The sequence below is a fragment of the Curcuma longa genome, chromosome 14 (assembly GCF_044706935.1).
Source record: "Curcuma longa cultivar G26 ecotype Majalengka, Jawa Barat chromosome 14, ITB_CL_G26_1.1, whole genome shotgun sequence".
Classification (NCBI taxonomy): Eukaryota; Viridiplantae; Streptophyta; class Magnoliopsida; order Zingiberales; family Zingiberaceae; genus Curcuma; species Curcuma longa.
In genome coordinates this window covers 3,751,460-3,766,589 of record NC_133874.1, presented here as the reverse complement: position 1 = coordinate 3,766,589, position 15,130 = coordinate 3,751,460, and the positions used below count along the sequence as shown (strand labels likewise).

At 31.6% G+C, this 15,130-nt stretch overlaps 1 protein-coding gene and 1 pseudogene across 4 annotated transcripts; both read right to left on the bottom strand.

Moving 5' to 3' along the window:
• Positions 1 to 1,816: 1,816 nt before the first annotated feature.
• Positions 1,817 to 3,726, bottom strand: LOC141844656 (uncharacterized; annotated as a pseudogene).
• On the bottom strand, positions 1,965 to 13,480 carry LOC141844657 (uncharacterized). 4 transcript variants are annotated; one of them, XM_074732662.1, is made up of 2 exons: positions 12,933 to 13,480; positions 1,965 to 2,006 (listed from the first exon to the last, which is right to left on the bottom strand). In XM_074732662.1, exons 1-2 carry the CDS (start codon positions 13,423 to 13,425, stop codon positions 1,999 to 2,001), a joined length of 501 nt encoding a protein of 166 aa, XP_074588763.1. In that variant the 5' UTR covers positions 13,426 to 13,480; the 3' UTR covers positions 1,965 to 1,998. The 4 variants fall into 4 exon arrangements, with proteins under 4 accessions (XP_074588763.1, XP_074588762.1, XP_074588760.1 ...); XM_074732661.1 differs by having other exon boundaries at positions 1,977 to 2,006; positions 12,930 to 13,480; XM_074732659.1 differs by lacking the exon at positions 1,965 to 2,006 and adding an exon at positions 12,356 to 12,614 and having other exon boundaries at positions 12,925 to 13,480.
• Between the last annotated feature and the right edge of the window lie 1,650 nt (positions 13,481 to 15,130).

Here is a 15,130-nt window from a genome sequence, read left to right as displayed (position 1 = left end):
TACCCTCAGGGATTGAGTCCATGAGACTGACTGGGATTTATTTTTTTTAGTAAGTAAAAGATATTATGAGTTCAGATATACTTTCACACTTCTATCTTTACAATTTCTAATAATTAATCATGTATTGTCCAAGGTTTATATGTGATGTTTATCACAAAAGAATATTTATATTCTTGTTGTTACAACACTTACAATATTACCAAAGTGAGCTTCTTGTAATTATTTTTATTTTTCTCATTTTGGCTTTCCTTAGTTTCATTGAGATTGTTGTTTTTTCTTGAGACTGATAGAAGGATGTGTAAATTGACCTTAAGAACAGAAGATTAAGTGTGCTATGTTATTATATTTCTAATTATTATATTCTACAATTTATTTCATGTACTGTGTTAATCAATTTTAAATATGACCATGTTAAATATTTTCATGAAGGGATTCATGTAAGATGTAAAGAATCATTTATTTATTTATTTATTTGATCTTGAGATGGAAGAAGATCATATTTTATCAAGTATAATAATAAAACACATGACACCAACTTAACATACAAATCATCATTATTATTTAATAAAATATATAATGTAATTGAAATATATATATTGAACTTTCAATCTACTCTACCCTTTAGAATTTAAAAAGGAGAATAAAGATGTTTTTTTAGCAAAATAGGAATGATATAGCTATCTTAGCGACGAAAATAAATTTTCATCATTATTGTTTATTATTCCATCGTTATTTTTTATTATTCTTGTAGTATAGGATATGTGTCAGACTTAACTATACATTTTATCTATATTGAAGATTCATTTTTTATTATAGAACAATAACATTTAATTTATTTTAGAAATTAAAAGCTAAAAATGTATAAAGAAAAGGAAACACTTCTTTGTTAATGAGGTTTCTACCAAGAAAATGAAATGATTAAGGAAAACAAAGATAGGAGAAAAAAATTATTTGTAAAACCTTAAAATAGTTTAGGAAAAAAACTTTTTTGTTGTCTTATTTTCTTTTTGATTTCTTCCACCTGAGAAACAAACATTAATACTCTAAATTTTAAAATGCATAAAATATTGATAAATAACAGAATCAATTTATTGTAATATGAAGCATTGTTTTGAATGTAATGCAAGCTATTGATTCGGTTGATTCGAATACAAATCAAACTCAATGTTTGAGAAAAGCAACGGTGTGGTCAAAACTTTTTATTGATAAAAAACCCTTAAAGCAACTAAATAGGTGTTTAAATAGATTCAAAACTTTAATATTGTAAAGACAAAAATATCCTCAAAATCCAAACTCAGCAAAAATTAAAAAAAAAAGGATACACCTTCTTCTAGGACTCCAAAAGGTTTTAAATGATATTTTTTAGGTTTAAAATCAATCTGTTACGAATTTCATCTGTAATCAATTGTAGATATCTAAATGAGTTTCAATTTGATATATTGTACATCCTATAATTCAACTCGAATTAAAAATTATGATCTCTGTAAACTTACTCTACTTTTCCGCATCAGCTTCTACACTCGAGGATGAGATAACATCAAGGAAAACATCCATTTATATAACTTAATGTATTTCAACTGCACTACCCTTTATTTATGGTCTACATTAATTTTTGAGTAAGTAGCATTTCAGCTCTTATAGTAGGAGAGAATTTCAAATGCAGCTTCATAGATATAGTACTACCATATCTTCTATGTGAAGATAAACACCCCTCTTCTTTTGCTAATGCATTGATTCTGAAGACAAGACATTGCTAGATTATTATTCAAATAGCAAGACAGAAACCACTGGAGTAGAGATTTTAGAGTGAGGTAGTTGAACAATGCATTTATTCTCAAAATACATGCAGCTAGATTATTATTCAAATAGCAAGACAGAAACCACTGGAGTAGACATTTTAGAGTGAGGTAGTTGAACAATGCATTTATTATCAAGATAAAGCCAGATTATTATTATTGTGCATAATACATCATGACAGATCTGCAAATTGCTTCCAGTTTAAACCTGCAAACAGGACAAAATTAATCCATTTACACAGGAATCAACAGTTGGAGCAGTCTAGATGTTCCATCAGGTTAAGTTAGAAGTAAAAGTAGTGCATATATGACATCCATGGAGACAACATAGACAACAGGCAACTTGGCTAGCAACTCTTCTTTAGTCCATTAGTTATCAAAAGGGGAAGCAAGTTCAAGCATAATGGATCATAAAAGTGTTGGATATTAGAGTCTTAAAGGATCAATATAATTTTGTGAAAAATCAAGGTGTCATCAATCGATGAAAATTGTAATTGATTTCAAAATCAGAATCTACGTTTCGTGTAGATTGATCTAGACTATTAATTTGCTCAAAATCAATTAAGGATGAATGAGAAATTAATTGTTCAAAATCAATCCAAAATAATATTAATTTTAATTAATGTTATATAAGAAAATGCATGGGGAATAGTCCTACATCGAAGAATTTTGATGGGTTTCCTTTCTTTATTAATGATGCTGTGTTAATAGAGTTAACACAAAAAACTCATGTGCTCTTTTTCACGGGTGAGCAGGTGCTCGCACCTGTGAGCCCACCACGCGCACATGAGCGCAATGGGCGCTTTATCAGCGCAAATGTGAAGGGTTACAATCCTCAAGATCAGACGGCCCAAATCAATCCTAATTAAGGGTCACATCCACTCACCCAGAGGGTATTCAACCTCTTCATTTGGTATAAATAGATCCCTCTAGATGCTGAACTACTATTCTGAGACGTTCGTCGTTATATCTTGGAAACGAGTTGTTCGTCGTTATATCTTGGAAACGAGTTGCTACTATCCGTAAACATCGTAGCGAAGCAATATCGTTTACAGAGATTGTATTGAACACTAGCCTCAACAATCCATGGAAAATTCAGAAAAGAAATGAACATGGAAATGTAGTGAAGGATTTGGCATCCATACGTGTCATTTAGATTTTCTCTTGTTTTTACTGATCTGTTTAATCTACTCAAAATCAGGTGGTGGTGGATCTGTCGTGGCGGCGGCGGTGTTTTATTTCTTAAATCTAACCTACTGAAAAAACCTAAATCTTACCTAAGTGCCAAATTGATTAGTTGAAGATCAAGCACAAGGGGAAGCAAAACAATGAGAGAAATCCAAACGGACCTCGGCAGCAGCAAACAGTTCCTCTTCCTCAGATAGGAGGTCGGCGTTGCGGTGGTAGGAGGCCTTCTGCAGCCCCTTCTTCCGGCAAGTAGGGACGTTCTCGAACAGCGTCCACGGGAGCTTCTCGCTGAGGAAGCCCACGATGATCTCGATGTTCTTCGACTCATCGACGACGATGATGTTGGTGATGGGGAGCCAGGCGAAGAGCTTCTTGACCTGGATGCCTTTGATCTCGGAGAGGGTGCCGTACGAGATACGCCCGGTGATGATCTCTGCGTAGTAGACGAGGTCGGTGAACTGGACGTAGCATGGGTGCTTGAGCCGGACCTCGAAGGAACCGTCGTTGGCGAGGGAGTAGTTCTCGGCCGAATGGGGAAGGAGGCCCTTGGGGAGGCCGAACTTCTCGAGGAGATCGTGAACTTCCGAGGACGCAGCGGCCGAGGAGGCCAGCAGGAAGAGGAAGGTGGCGACGGAGAGGAAGCGGAGGGCGATCGCCATGGTTTTCGCCTGAGGACCACCGTGAACAGATCCAATCGCGACTCTCTGCGGCTAATACGCATAGAAGTCAACCAGCAGATCATGGACGTCGTCTTCTTTAACTGGTTTAAAAAATATTTTTAAAAAATATTTTAGTTTTATTTATTTTCTTAAATTCAACTAGAAATTTTAAGATGGTCGAAATGTCTCGTATTATCATTTCATTGTTCATTAAAAGACAATTGTAATGATGTTGAAATGTGTACTTTGAAAATCATAAATTAGTTGCCTTTCTTTGATTGAATAAATCTTTAAATGAGCTAAGTGCAATGAACACACTTGTAATTTTATCCTTATTTTTAATTTAAAGATTTTAAGAGAATATAAAAGTAGATGTGCCATAATAAGATAGGACCTTTATTTGAGAAGTTGATGTAATAGGACTAAAATGAATTAAATTCAATAAAATTAGACATGATTAGTTGATTCAGTAACAAAAGTGGATCGAAGATAGTCAAAGTTTGCGATCATCTTGACATTTTTTAGTTCCATTGAAGTTGTTGTTTCTTCTATAACCATGTGATAGAAGGACATGTTTATTGTGATACTTGTCGTGCGACTTTGAAACCACTACAACCACGTACATAGAAGATAGAATTGCATTTTCATAAAAGATTTATGTAATATTTAACAATATTGTTTTAATTAATATTAAGAAATATATTTTGTATAGGTGCAAAGGTGAAGTTAGTGTGTGCAAATTATACTAAGCATGATCACTAATAAGAATCTTGTGAAATTCAACTATTGAAGAGCTCTCAATTAATTATTGTTCCGAGATTAACCCAAGTATGGAGAGGAAGAGAGGAGTACAGGGAAGGTAGTATTGTTGTGTAAGAATGGTTATCAAACTCCATGTTGAAGATGTCTTTTGTCAATTAAAACAAAGGTTGATTTTTTGTAAACAAGTGGTTTCTAGGTTAGAAGGCGATGACTCTGTGGCTTAGGGCATAGTGACACTCGGTGCCAAGTTAGGAACCTAAAACACTTGAATTGAGTCCAATCAAAGATGACTACGATCATTAATGAACCCAGAAGCATAGAAAATTTGAAACTAGGGCATGGAGAGGAATAGGGGAGTATAGGGAAGGTAGCGTTGTTGTGTAAGAGTGGGTATCAAGCTCCAAAATGAGGATATGGCTTTGTGCCAATTGGCACAAAGGCTGATTTTTTGAAAATAAGTGCTCTACTACATAGAAGGTCATTATGACTTTAGGGCATGGTGACACTCAATGTAAAGCCAAGAACCTAATGCACTTGAATTGTGTCCAAACAAAGATGGTTAGATTCATTAATGAATTTTGATCAAAACTCATTGATGGACCTGGAAGTATAGAAATTTCAATACTATGACATGGAGATGAAGAGAGGAGTGTAGGAAAGATAATGTTGATGAGAAAGAGTGGTTGCGAGACTCCAAGATAAAGATATGATTTTGTACCAATTGACACGAAACCTAATTCAACAAGGTTGTGCTCCTACTTTGGAGAAACTAGAATCACTATAGTGTTGCATTGAAGAAACCAACACCATTGTAGTTCTGCTTGAAAGAAACCATCACCACTAAGGTGCTAGGCTGGAAAGATCAACAGCAACGTGGAGAAGTCAGAATAGTAGTGTTGCTAGGTTGGAGAAATCAATATCTATGTGGTGCTGAGTGGGATAAATTAGCACCAAAGAGTGATGCAATGGAGAGACCAAAACCACAGTGGTAGTGGGTTGGAGAGACCAACATCATAGTGGTGCAAATTTGGAGAGATCAATACCACAGTGAAGCTAGTTTGGAAAGATCAACACTACTGTGGTATTGGATTGGAAACATCAGAATAGTAGTGTTGTTGGATTGAAGAGATCAATACCAATGTGGTGTCGAGTTGGAGAGAAATCAACACCACAGTGGTGGGGTTGGCAAACACGAAGCTCTAGGTGGCATTTGGTGGTTTAGATAGTATGTGGCTCAGATACTTTGGAAGTTGGTTTGGTATTACATCTATTGGATGGAGGGGTATTATTGGAATTAGGTGTGTTCTTTAGGAAATTTAGAAACTCAAGTATGCCCTTTGGGTAAATGTTGTATAAAATAATAAACAACAATCAAGCTTTACATCACTAAGTAGGGTCCTGACTATATATTTATCATCTTACATCATTAGACTCTATCCTCTATTATATCATCATCTAGATTTATATAAAATTTATTTTATTATTGCTAATGAACTCTTCTTTGGTCTTTCTCTTCTTCGTTTAATATGTATATTTATCATAATTTTACATCACTTAACTAGAGCATGTATTGGTAGTCCAAGTACATAACTTTACCATCTTAAATGTGTCTTTTAGAGTTTTTTTTTCTTTTTTCTTAATAGGCCCAATCCCAACTTTATCTCTAATGCGCTTATTTCATATCTTATCCATCCTCATTTGTCTACACATCCATTTTAATATCTTTATCTCTATGGCTTTCATCTTTTACGTGTGTGCTTAAGTCATATTTCAACATTTAACTTCATATAATATAACAAATTTAACTACCATTTTGTAGAGCTTCCATTTAAGTTTTAGAAGTATTTTACGATCACAAAAGAACATCTGACTCTCTCCTCCATTTCAACCATCCTATTTGTATTCTATGTAAGACATCTCTTTCAACCTCGATCATTTTATAAAAATGATCCTAAATACTTAAAGCTCTTAGTTACAGCTAACTTGTTATCTGCTATTTTAATAATTATTTTACAGTGTCTAATATTAATTTTATATATTTTATATTTACTCCATTAAGCTAAAACCTTTGACTTTCACGTTTTCGTCAAGATTCGAGCTTAACATTTACTTATTCATGTGCTTCATATGCTTTCAATTAATCTATCTAGAGTTTTCATTCTTGTCATTACATTCTCATGCATATCCTAAATTATTTTAATATACACTGTTAATATTTTTTTCTAAAATTCTTTATATTTTTAGGGACTCTATCATTATATACTTTTAGGTTGACGAATATCAGAATATCATATGTAAGTCATGTTTCTTTTTTTAATAGTTTTTAATTAGAGAAAATATATAACTTCTATTATCAATCATTCAAATATGAATTCCAATTAATTTTCGATCATTATGATCCCCTTCTTTAATTTATTTTCTATCACTTTTTTTTCCAAAGTTTCATAACATGACTCATTAGCTTAATGCCTCTATAATTTATATAATTTTGTATGTCTCTTTTATTTTTATAAGGGGGACTACAGTATTTATCCTCCACATAGTAGATATTTATTTTATTTCAATATCAGGTTAAATAACTTTTTAAGTCATTTAATACTTTACTTCCTTGGGCATTTTCATACCTTTATCAGAATATCATCTAGTTCAATCATTTTTTCATTTTGCATCCCAAGTAAAGCCTAATCTGCTTCTAAAATTTAAATTATGTGATAAAAATTTAAGTTTTATACTTTTCTATTCTACTTAAATTATCTAAATTAAATTGGTCACCTAAACCTTCATTAAAAAGTTAAGTTGATAAAAATACTTATTTTATCATTTTTTTCTCGCCTCATTCATTAGTACTCTATTGGATTCATTTTTAGTACATTTTATTTGGGTAAAATCTCTTATTATTCTCTCTCACCTTGACTATTCTATGAATATTCATTTCCCCTTCTTTTGTATTCAACTGTTGATATAAGTATTCAAAAATTCCATTCTTGATTTCACCCACTACCTTTTTGGCATCTTTCTTGCTTACTACCTACTTTTTAAAGTTTTCTTTGTTCTTACAAGTATATAATAAGTTGTAGACTATTCATTTTGCTTTCACTTACTCCTACGCTTTCTCTTTCCACTAGTAGGATTTTTTACTTGTGGTGTACGTTATTTAGACTCATCGAGTACATTCTAATTTTAAATTTAGTATCATCTTATCCTATATCATATTTAAGTCGTCATGTATGTGCCCTAATACTTATGCTCCTACCAACTTCTTAAATATACTTTACTTCTCATCTTTTAATTTTTGCTACTTGATTTTAAAAGTTATGCATATTTTTCTTCTATTAATATTATGATTAAAGCATATATCTAACATTATTTAACCTATATTTAATTAAGTTTTTTTTAAGGATAATCTTATAATATTTATAAATCTTCATATCCTTCTTCCTGCCTATAAAAAAGTTAATTTATAATTTATTTTTCACTTTTAAATGTAAAAGTGTATTTTTTTTTTGAAAAATATATTAACTATTATAAGTTCAACTATCATAATTATATGGGTTTTCTTCATTTTTTATTTCAAAATCATAACTCTCATATACTCTGTTATATTACTCAATTATTACTTCTACGTGCTCATTTAGATCTCCTCTTATTAAAATTATCTAGTTTGTTAGAATTTTTTTATACTATCTCATCTTAGTCTTTCCAAAATCTATATTTAGTTTTTTATCTAATCTTATTTGAAGTTCATATATACTAATTATATTAATAGTTTCTTTTATCACCACTATCTTAAGAGTTATGATATTATTCCTTTTCCTAACTACTATCACTACTTTATTTTTTAACGAACTATCTATTACTTACTTCATTTCTTATTTATTTTTTCTTGTGTATCATAACTTAAAACTTGTGTTCTCTGTCGTCTTTGTCTTTTCTCTAACTCACTTTATCTCTTGTAAATATAAAATATTATTTTTTTAATCATCGTATCTATAACTTTCATTACTTTATTAATAAGTGTTCCTATGTTTCATGTTTCAAATATAAGACAATCGATATTTTTATTTATTTGTATCCAACGTACAGGGGCGGATACAGGCGAGGGCTGGAGGGGGCTGAAGCCCTCGCCAGGATCGCCAGTGTCGCCTCGTGGCTCAGCCGCGACCAAAAGTTGAGAAGGTGTCATCGGGCAGTTTGGACCCACTGAACGCCCCATCACTGGAAGTTGGCCGAACACCTTCAAACAAGTAACCAGTAGTTTGTTTCTCGTTCACCTCAGGGTACATTGGAGACCTTGCCCGATGCTGATCTAGTACCCTAACCGGATAAGAGCCTGGTAAAGCCCTCTCCTTGACTTCTGCATAGACCAGCGGCGACGAAACTGATTTTGGATTCTCCCTTTCTCGATCCCGATAGATGTCGTCTACATTTCCAACTGTCTCAACAAACTGCCTTTCCAAGTCTTCCCTTTCATGGGGTTTGACAGTCTCCGCCTCTGGATGCCTTAAGTTCCATCTGCCCGATGACACCTTCTCAACTGCGGTATCTAATGCCTTAAGTTCCGTCTACATTTCCAGTTGTGAATCTCTTAACACAGCTTACCCATCATTAACCTGCTTACCTAATACCTGCGGTATTTTAATCTGAGGCAACTGTGAATCTAGGGCTACGAGGCTAGATTGGGTTTCAATCTGAGGTAAGCTGTGAATCCATTCTGAGGTAAAATCTAATTGCTTCTAGTTGATTAATAGAGATAAACCTTGAATGTAAATTGGTTTTAGTTAGGAAGTTTGATGCATTGATCAGAAATTGATTAGGGTTGTTAGAGCTTGATAAGGAGGGATTTAATTTAATACCGATTGATTTAGATTAGATTGATATGTAGCCGCTTAACCTATTCTGGAACGGAAATAAGGAATTGCACAACATATTGGGTATGTGGATTCCTTTTTAGTGGTTTGACTTGCTGTTATGATGTTTTTGACTTTGTAAGCTGTGTCTGATATATGTGTTTTTTTTATTGTATTTCTGATCTAAATTGATGGTTTATCAGCCCTATGTCTAAGAATTTTGATGTGTATTTGGACAGAGACATTATGTATACCTCATATATCCCTAATTTACTGGGGAGATTCTATCCGTTTTGAGATTAGGAGAGGATGAGAGGTAGTTGGCTGAGTGATCTGCATTTTGAGTGATATGTATTTTTAAATTTTTGGATCAGGATCTTTTCCTCCCGCACATTTATACATTTACTTTAAAAAAAAATTATTGATTCCTCTATACTGTAGTGGAATGATATAATTTTATGATTTTAGAGTGTTTTGGAATGATTATTATATTGTAAAAAAAATTTTATTAGCCCTCGTCAAAAATTATTTCTGGATCCGCCCCTGCCAACGTATGGTATGAGAACTCTTGCAGACTTAACACTATACCCAAGCTTTTATGAAGATATATTGGTCTTTATCAAGACTAAAATGTTATAATTGGACTCTGTAACATGTTTCCTTTGAGAACAATTTAGCATTAATATAATAATTTGATGAATCTATTCATAGAATATTCGTCTATATTTGATAATATGACTGATAATGTAATACAATTCTTAATCTTTTTCATCTTGATTTAAGATTGATGTTGATGATTTTATAATATAAAATTATATATATATATTGGAATTTCAATCTACTATACCCTTTAGAATTTAAAAAAATAATAAAGATGTGTGTGCGTGTTTTTTTTTTTTTTTGACAAAAATAGGAATGCTATAGGATATATTTCAGCGCTAACTATACATTTTCTCTGTATTGAAGATATATTTTTATTATAGAAAATTGTAGCTGTAACTTTTAGTTTTCAATTTATTTTTTTTCATAAAATCGAAGGCTAAAAATAGAACAAGAAAAAACTACGTGGGTGTCTCACTTTCGCTTGATTAATCCTAAGATAGATGATCTTTCTTTCTGATTTATCTATTAAATAAATTTAAATATAATTTATGTACATTCAAAAATTTATTTTTAAAATATTCATTTCCGTTGGGCTTCGAATTATGATCTCTTTATTGCTTCTCTGAGTATTTTACCATTCAACAAAAAAAAAAAAAAGCCTTACTTATCAATGTTGTTTTTACCAAGGAAATGAAATGGTAAGGGAAAAAGAAGATCAGAGAAAAAATTATTTACAAAACCTTAAAACATTTTAAAAAATTCTTTTTTTGTTATCTTATTTTCTTTTTGATTTTCTTCCCCTGAGAAACAAACATTAACACTCTAAATTTTAAAATGCATAAAACATTGATAAATCAAAATTGTCAATTTAGTGTAATCTGCCACACTTAAGGATGAGATAACTATTGAAGTATCTTATCCCAAGTGGTAAACATAGTTACGTGTATTGTCTGAGGTTCCAGGTTCAAGTCCTCTTAGCAACATGTATTTGTTGACTGAGATGTTGTTTTGATGACTCGTATTTGTTGACTGAGATGTTGTTTTACCGTCATGGTCAATTGTAGTTTTTCGATTTACCTTCTCACAGATGATCGTGAGATCGTCATAAACTATAAACAAGCTTTTGGGAATAGAATCATAGCCAATTATAGTTTCTCAATTTATGTGGGACCGCCATAAACTATAAACAAGCTTTTGGGAATAGAATCATAATCAATTATAATTTCTCGATTTATCTTCTCACATATAATCGTAAGACCACCATAAACTATAAACAAGCTTTTGGGAATAGAAGGAAAATATCCATTTATACAACTTAATATATTTCAACTGTATTACCCTTTCGTAATAAAGTATCATCTACGTTAATTTTTTAAGTAAATAGATATTTCTTTTTTATCCATTTATACAACTTAATATATTTCAACTGCATTACCCTTTCGTAATAAAGTATCGTCTACGTTAATTTTTTAAGTAAATAGATATTTCTTTTTGAGTAAATAGGTATTTCTTTTTCTTAAAAAATTAATATTAATTTTTTAAACTAATTAATTTTAAATATGATCAATTTCTTCAGCCATCAAGATAATCTAAAAGTATCATCGACCATCAAGATAATCTAAAAGTGTTTGCGGACAATCCAATAATCTGACGTCTCAAAAATAAAAAATCTTATAATATATGATAGTTGAAAATCGAACCATAAATCCTTAAATGATTGCACGAGCATCCCACCACTGCACCGTAATCATCGTATTCTTTCTGATTATTATCTTTTTTGAATAAATTAATTAAAATACTCATGCATCAATATGTCCACCTTCATAGTATATTATCTATGGATATATAAATAGAGGTGTCCTATGGAATGATTAGGGATAAATATTCGATTAAAATTGAATCAAATTAATTAAAAATCAAATAAATCTATTTTTTTCGAACCAACCAAATTTTCTAATAAAAAACAAACAAATCGAATAGATATTTTATCGGTTAATTCAATTTTCGACCAAATTAACTAAATTTTTTTAAATATTATAAAAATTTTAATAATGAATTAGGAATTTATAAATTTATTTATTTAAAATTTATAAATTATTTTTCTAATTTAATTAATTAAATTTATTCAGTTTAATTGAATAAGAAATTTTAAAATCAAAATCAAACCGAATTAATCAAATTAACCAATTTTTTTTTAAAAAAATAATCGAACTTCTGAAATAACCGAATCGAATTTTTAATTCGATTCGATTTGATCGATTTATTCGGTTTAGCCGAATTTTTACTCACCCCTAAGAATGATTGAGTTAACTACAGATTAAATTTCAATAAAATCAAAAAAAAAAATATCCTTCACCACTATAACTTTTTGATTTCCTTTCTTACATATATATAATCATAAAATAAAATCATTAACATCCCACCTTTTACTACTTACATCTCTTTTACTACCATGGATATAAATAGGAGAGTAAATACAATCAAACATACTCACTGACAGATAATAAAATAAAAACTGGGTAAAGATGCACAGTTATTGTAAGATATACACATTCACCGATATTCTCCAAGAAATAGAAAGACAGCAACCACTAAGGGAAGGAGGAAAGATGGAACCCAAGGCTATGGAATGAGCTTGCATTGCCCTGACCGAAGCACCTAGACGATGCATTTATTTTGAAGATATTGCCAGATTATTATTGCACACACCTAATGGAAAAGCTGTAGTAAAAGACCTCTAAATCGCTTCCAGTTTAAACCTGTAAATACGCACAAAATTAATCTATTTACACAGGAATCAACAGAAGAAAGAACCATTAGTTATCACCAGGGAAGAAGTTCAAGCATGATGGATCATAAAAGATCTAGAATTGATTGAGAAGGAAATCGTTGGCAGACACAAAGAAATTAATTACTGAAAAAAATCCAGAAAAGGCACGACGAAGATGGAAAAGTGGATTCTTCTATTCCTGAAAACACCTAAATCTGATCTGAGTTACCAAATCGATTGGGCGAAGATCAAGCACAAGGGAAAGGAAAGCAAAAACAAAGAGAGAAATCCGAACGGACCTCAGCAGCAGCAGCAGCAGCAAACAGTTCCTCAGATAAGAGGTCGGCGTTGCGGCGGTAGGAGGCCTTCTGCAGCAACTTCTTCCGGCAATCGGGGACGTCCTTGAACTGCTTCCACGGGAACGTCTCGGTGAGGAAGCCCACGTTGATCTGGATGGTCTTCGAGTCCTCGTCGGCGCTGATGCTGGAGATGGGGAACCAGACGAAGAGCTTCTTGACCTGGATGCCTTTGATCCCGGAGATGGAGCCGTACGAGATATGCCCGGTGACGATCTCGTCGTAGTAGACGAGATCGGTGAACTGGACGTAGCATGGGTGCTTGAGCTGGACCTCGAAGGAGCCGTCGTCGGAGAGGGAGTAGTTCTTGGCCGAATGGGGAAGGAGACCCTTGGGGAGGCCGAACTTCTTGAGGAGATCGTGAGCTCCCGAGGACGCAGCGGCCGAGGAGGTCAGCAGGAAGAGGAAGGCGGCGAAGGAGAGGAAGCGGAGGGCGATCGCCATGGTCTTCGCCTCCGTACCACCGTGAACAGACGCCGATCCTATCGCACACTGTGTGGGCAAGCATCAGCGGCCACGGATGTGTGGTTTTCTTTAACAATTTTTTTTTTCAAAATAATATTTTTAAAAAATATTTTACTTTATTTGTTTTTTGAAAATAGTATTAGAATTTTAAGATGATCGAAATATCTCATATTATAATTTTAGTTTTCAATTATTGTCATTAATAAAATGAAGATGAGACAAGAATTAAAAAATAGTGGTGGAAGATGTCATAATGAGATTCTTTAAATTAAAAGACCATTTTTAATGATTTTAAAATTGGTGCTATAAGAAGTAGGTAAACTTTGAAAATGATAAATTATTTACTTAATTTCTTTGATTGAATAACTATTTAATATGAGCTTACTTTATTGAATGTGTTAATCTGGAATCTCCTATGTTAGTTAAGAATTGTAATTTTATGTTTATTTTCAATTTAAGAAAATTTTAGTTGTTATGATTAATTCATGGCAATGTAAAAGTCAACGCGTGTGATAAGATAGGGCATTCGTTTGGGAAGTTGGAAAATTATGACTAAAATGAGTTGAGTTTGACAAAATTAAACATGAATAATTAATTTAGTAAATGAAAGTTGATAGAATATAAGCAAATTGATTTCTCATAGACTATCCACGAGTCTGATTTGAATCATATCCGGCTCAAAATTGTAATTGGCTCAATGGATCAGTTATCCATTGACCTAGTTCAATGAGTTTAAATCGTAATTGGAATGAGTTAATTAAGGTTTGGGTCCAAAATGAACCATTGAATAGGCAATTTAAATTGTTGATTCAACCAATAGTTCATAAGTACTTTTTTTAATTATTATTTTTGAATATTTTAGATTTTTTCAATGACAACATACCATTAAATGACCTGTCTCTCATTTAATAATATAATATTTTAATAGTGTGATTCAATATAAATTAAACAATTTATTTTAAAATTTTCAATGAGACACTATTCTATCTATTTTTTTTATTAAAGTTAATTTTTCACCTTTAACTCATTGAGTTTATTAATTTTATTTAACTCTCTTAATAAGTCACTACTCATGGACCTTATTTATTTATTTTTGATCATTCAACATCTAACTTATTGCATTTATAGAGACAATTTAATTAATATATTTATTTAAAAAAAATATAATTTATTTTATAATAAAATTATATATATAGTAAAGTTTATCATTGAATATACAAAAAAAAACAAATTATAGGAATTAACGAATTACATAGGCTTTAATTCCCTACCCTAATAGTATATATTGTCAACTTAAATAAATTTATTTTTGTTATAATAGATGATTAATTCGATTTTATTATTAACAGGAGTGTTTGATAGAAATGAAAGGCAAGACAATTATTTCTTTCTCTACTATTAAATTATTACACACGAGTACTCTTTAACGTATAAACTCATAAATAATTCTTATTATTAGTCTTTATATGGATGCTCTCAAAGAAACACAATATTTAAATTTAATATTATGATCTTGAAATAGCACAAAATTTAATCTTATTTTATGTTTATGTCTTTAATTTTATATTAATGCTCTTGAAGTAGCACAATATTTAAATTTAATATTGATGCTCTCAAAATAGCACAAATCCATAGAAGGGAAGTCAAGAAATGTGGTAGAGCACACATTATGTCGCCCAATCAC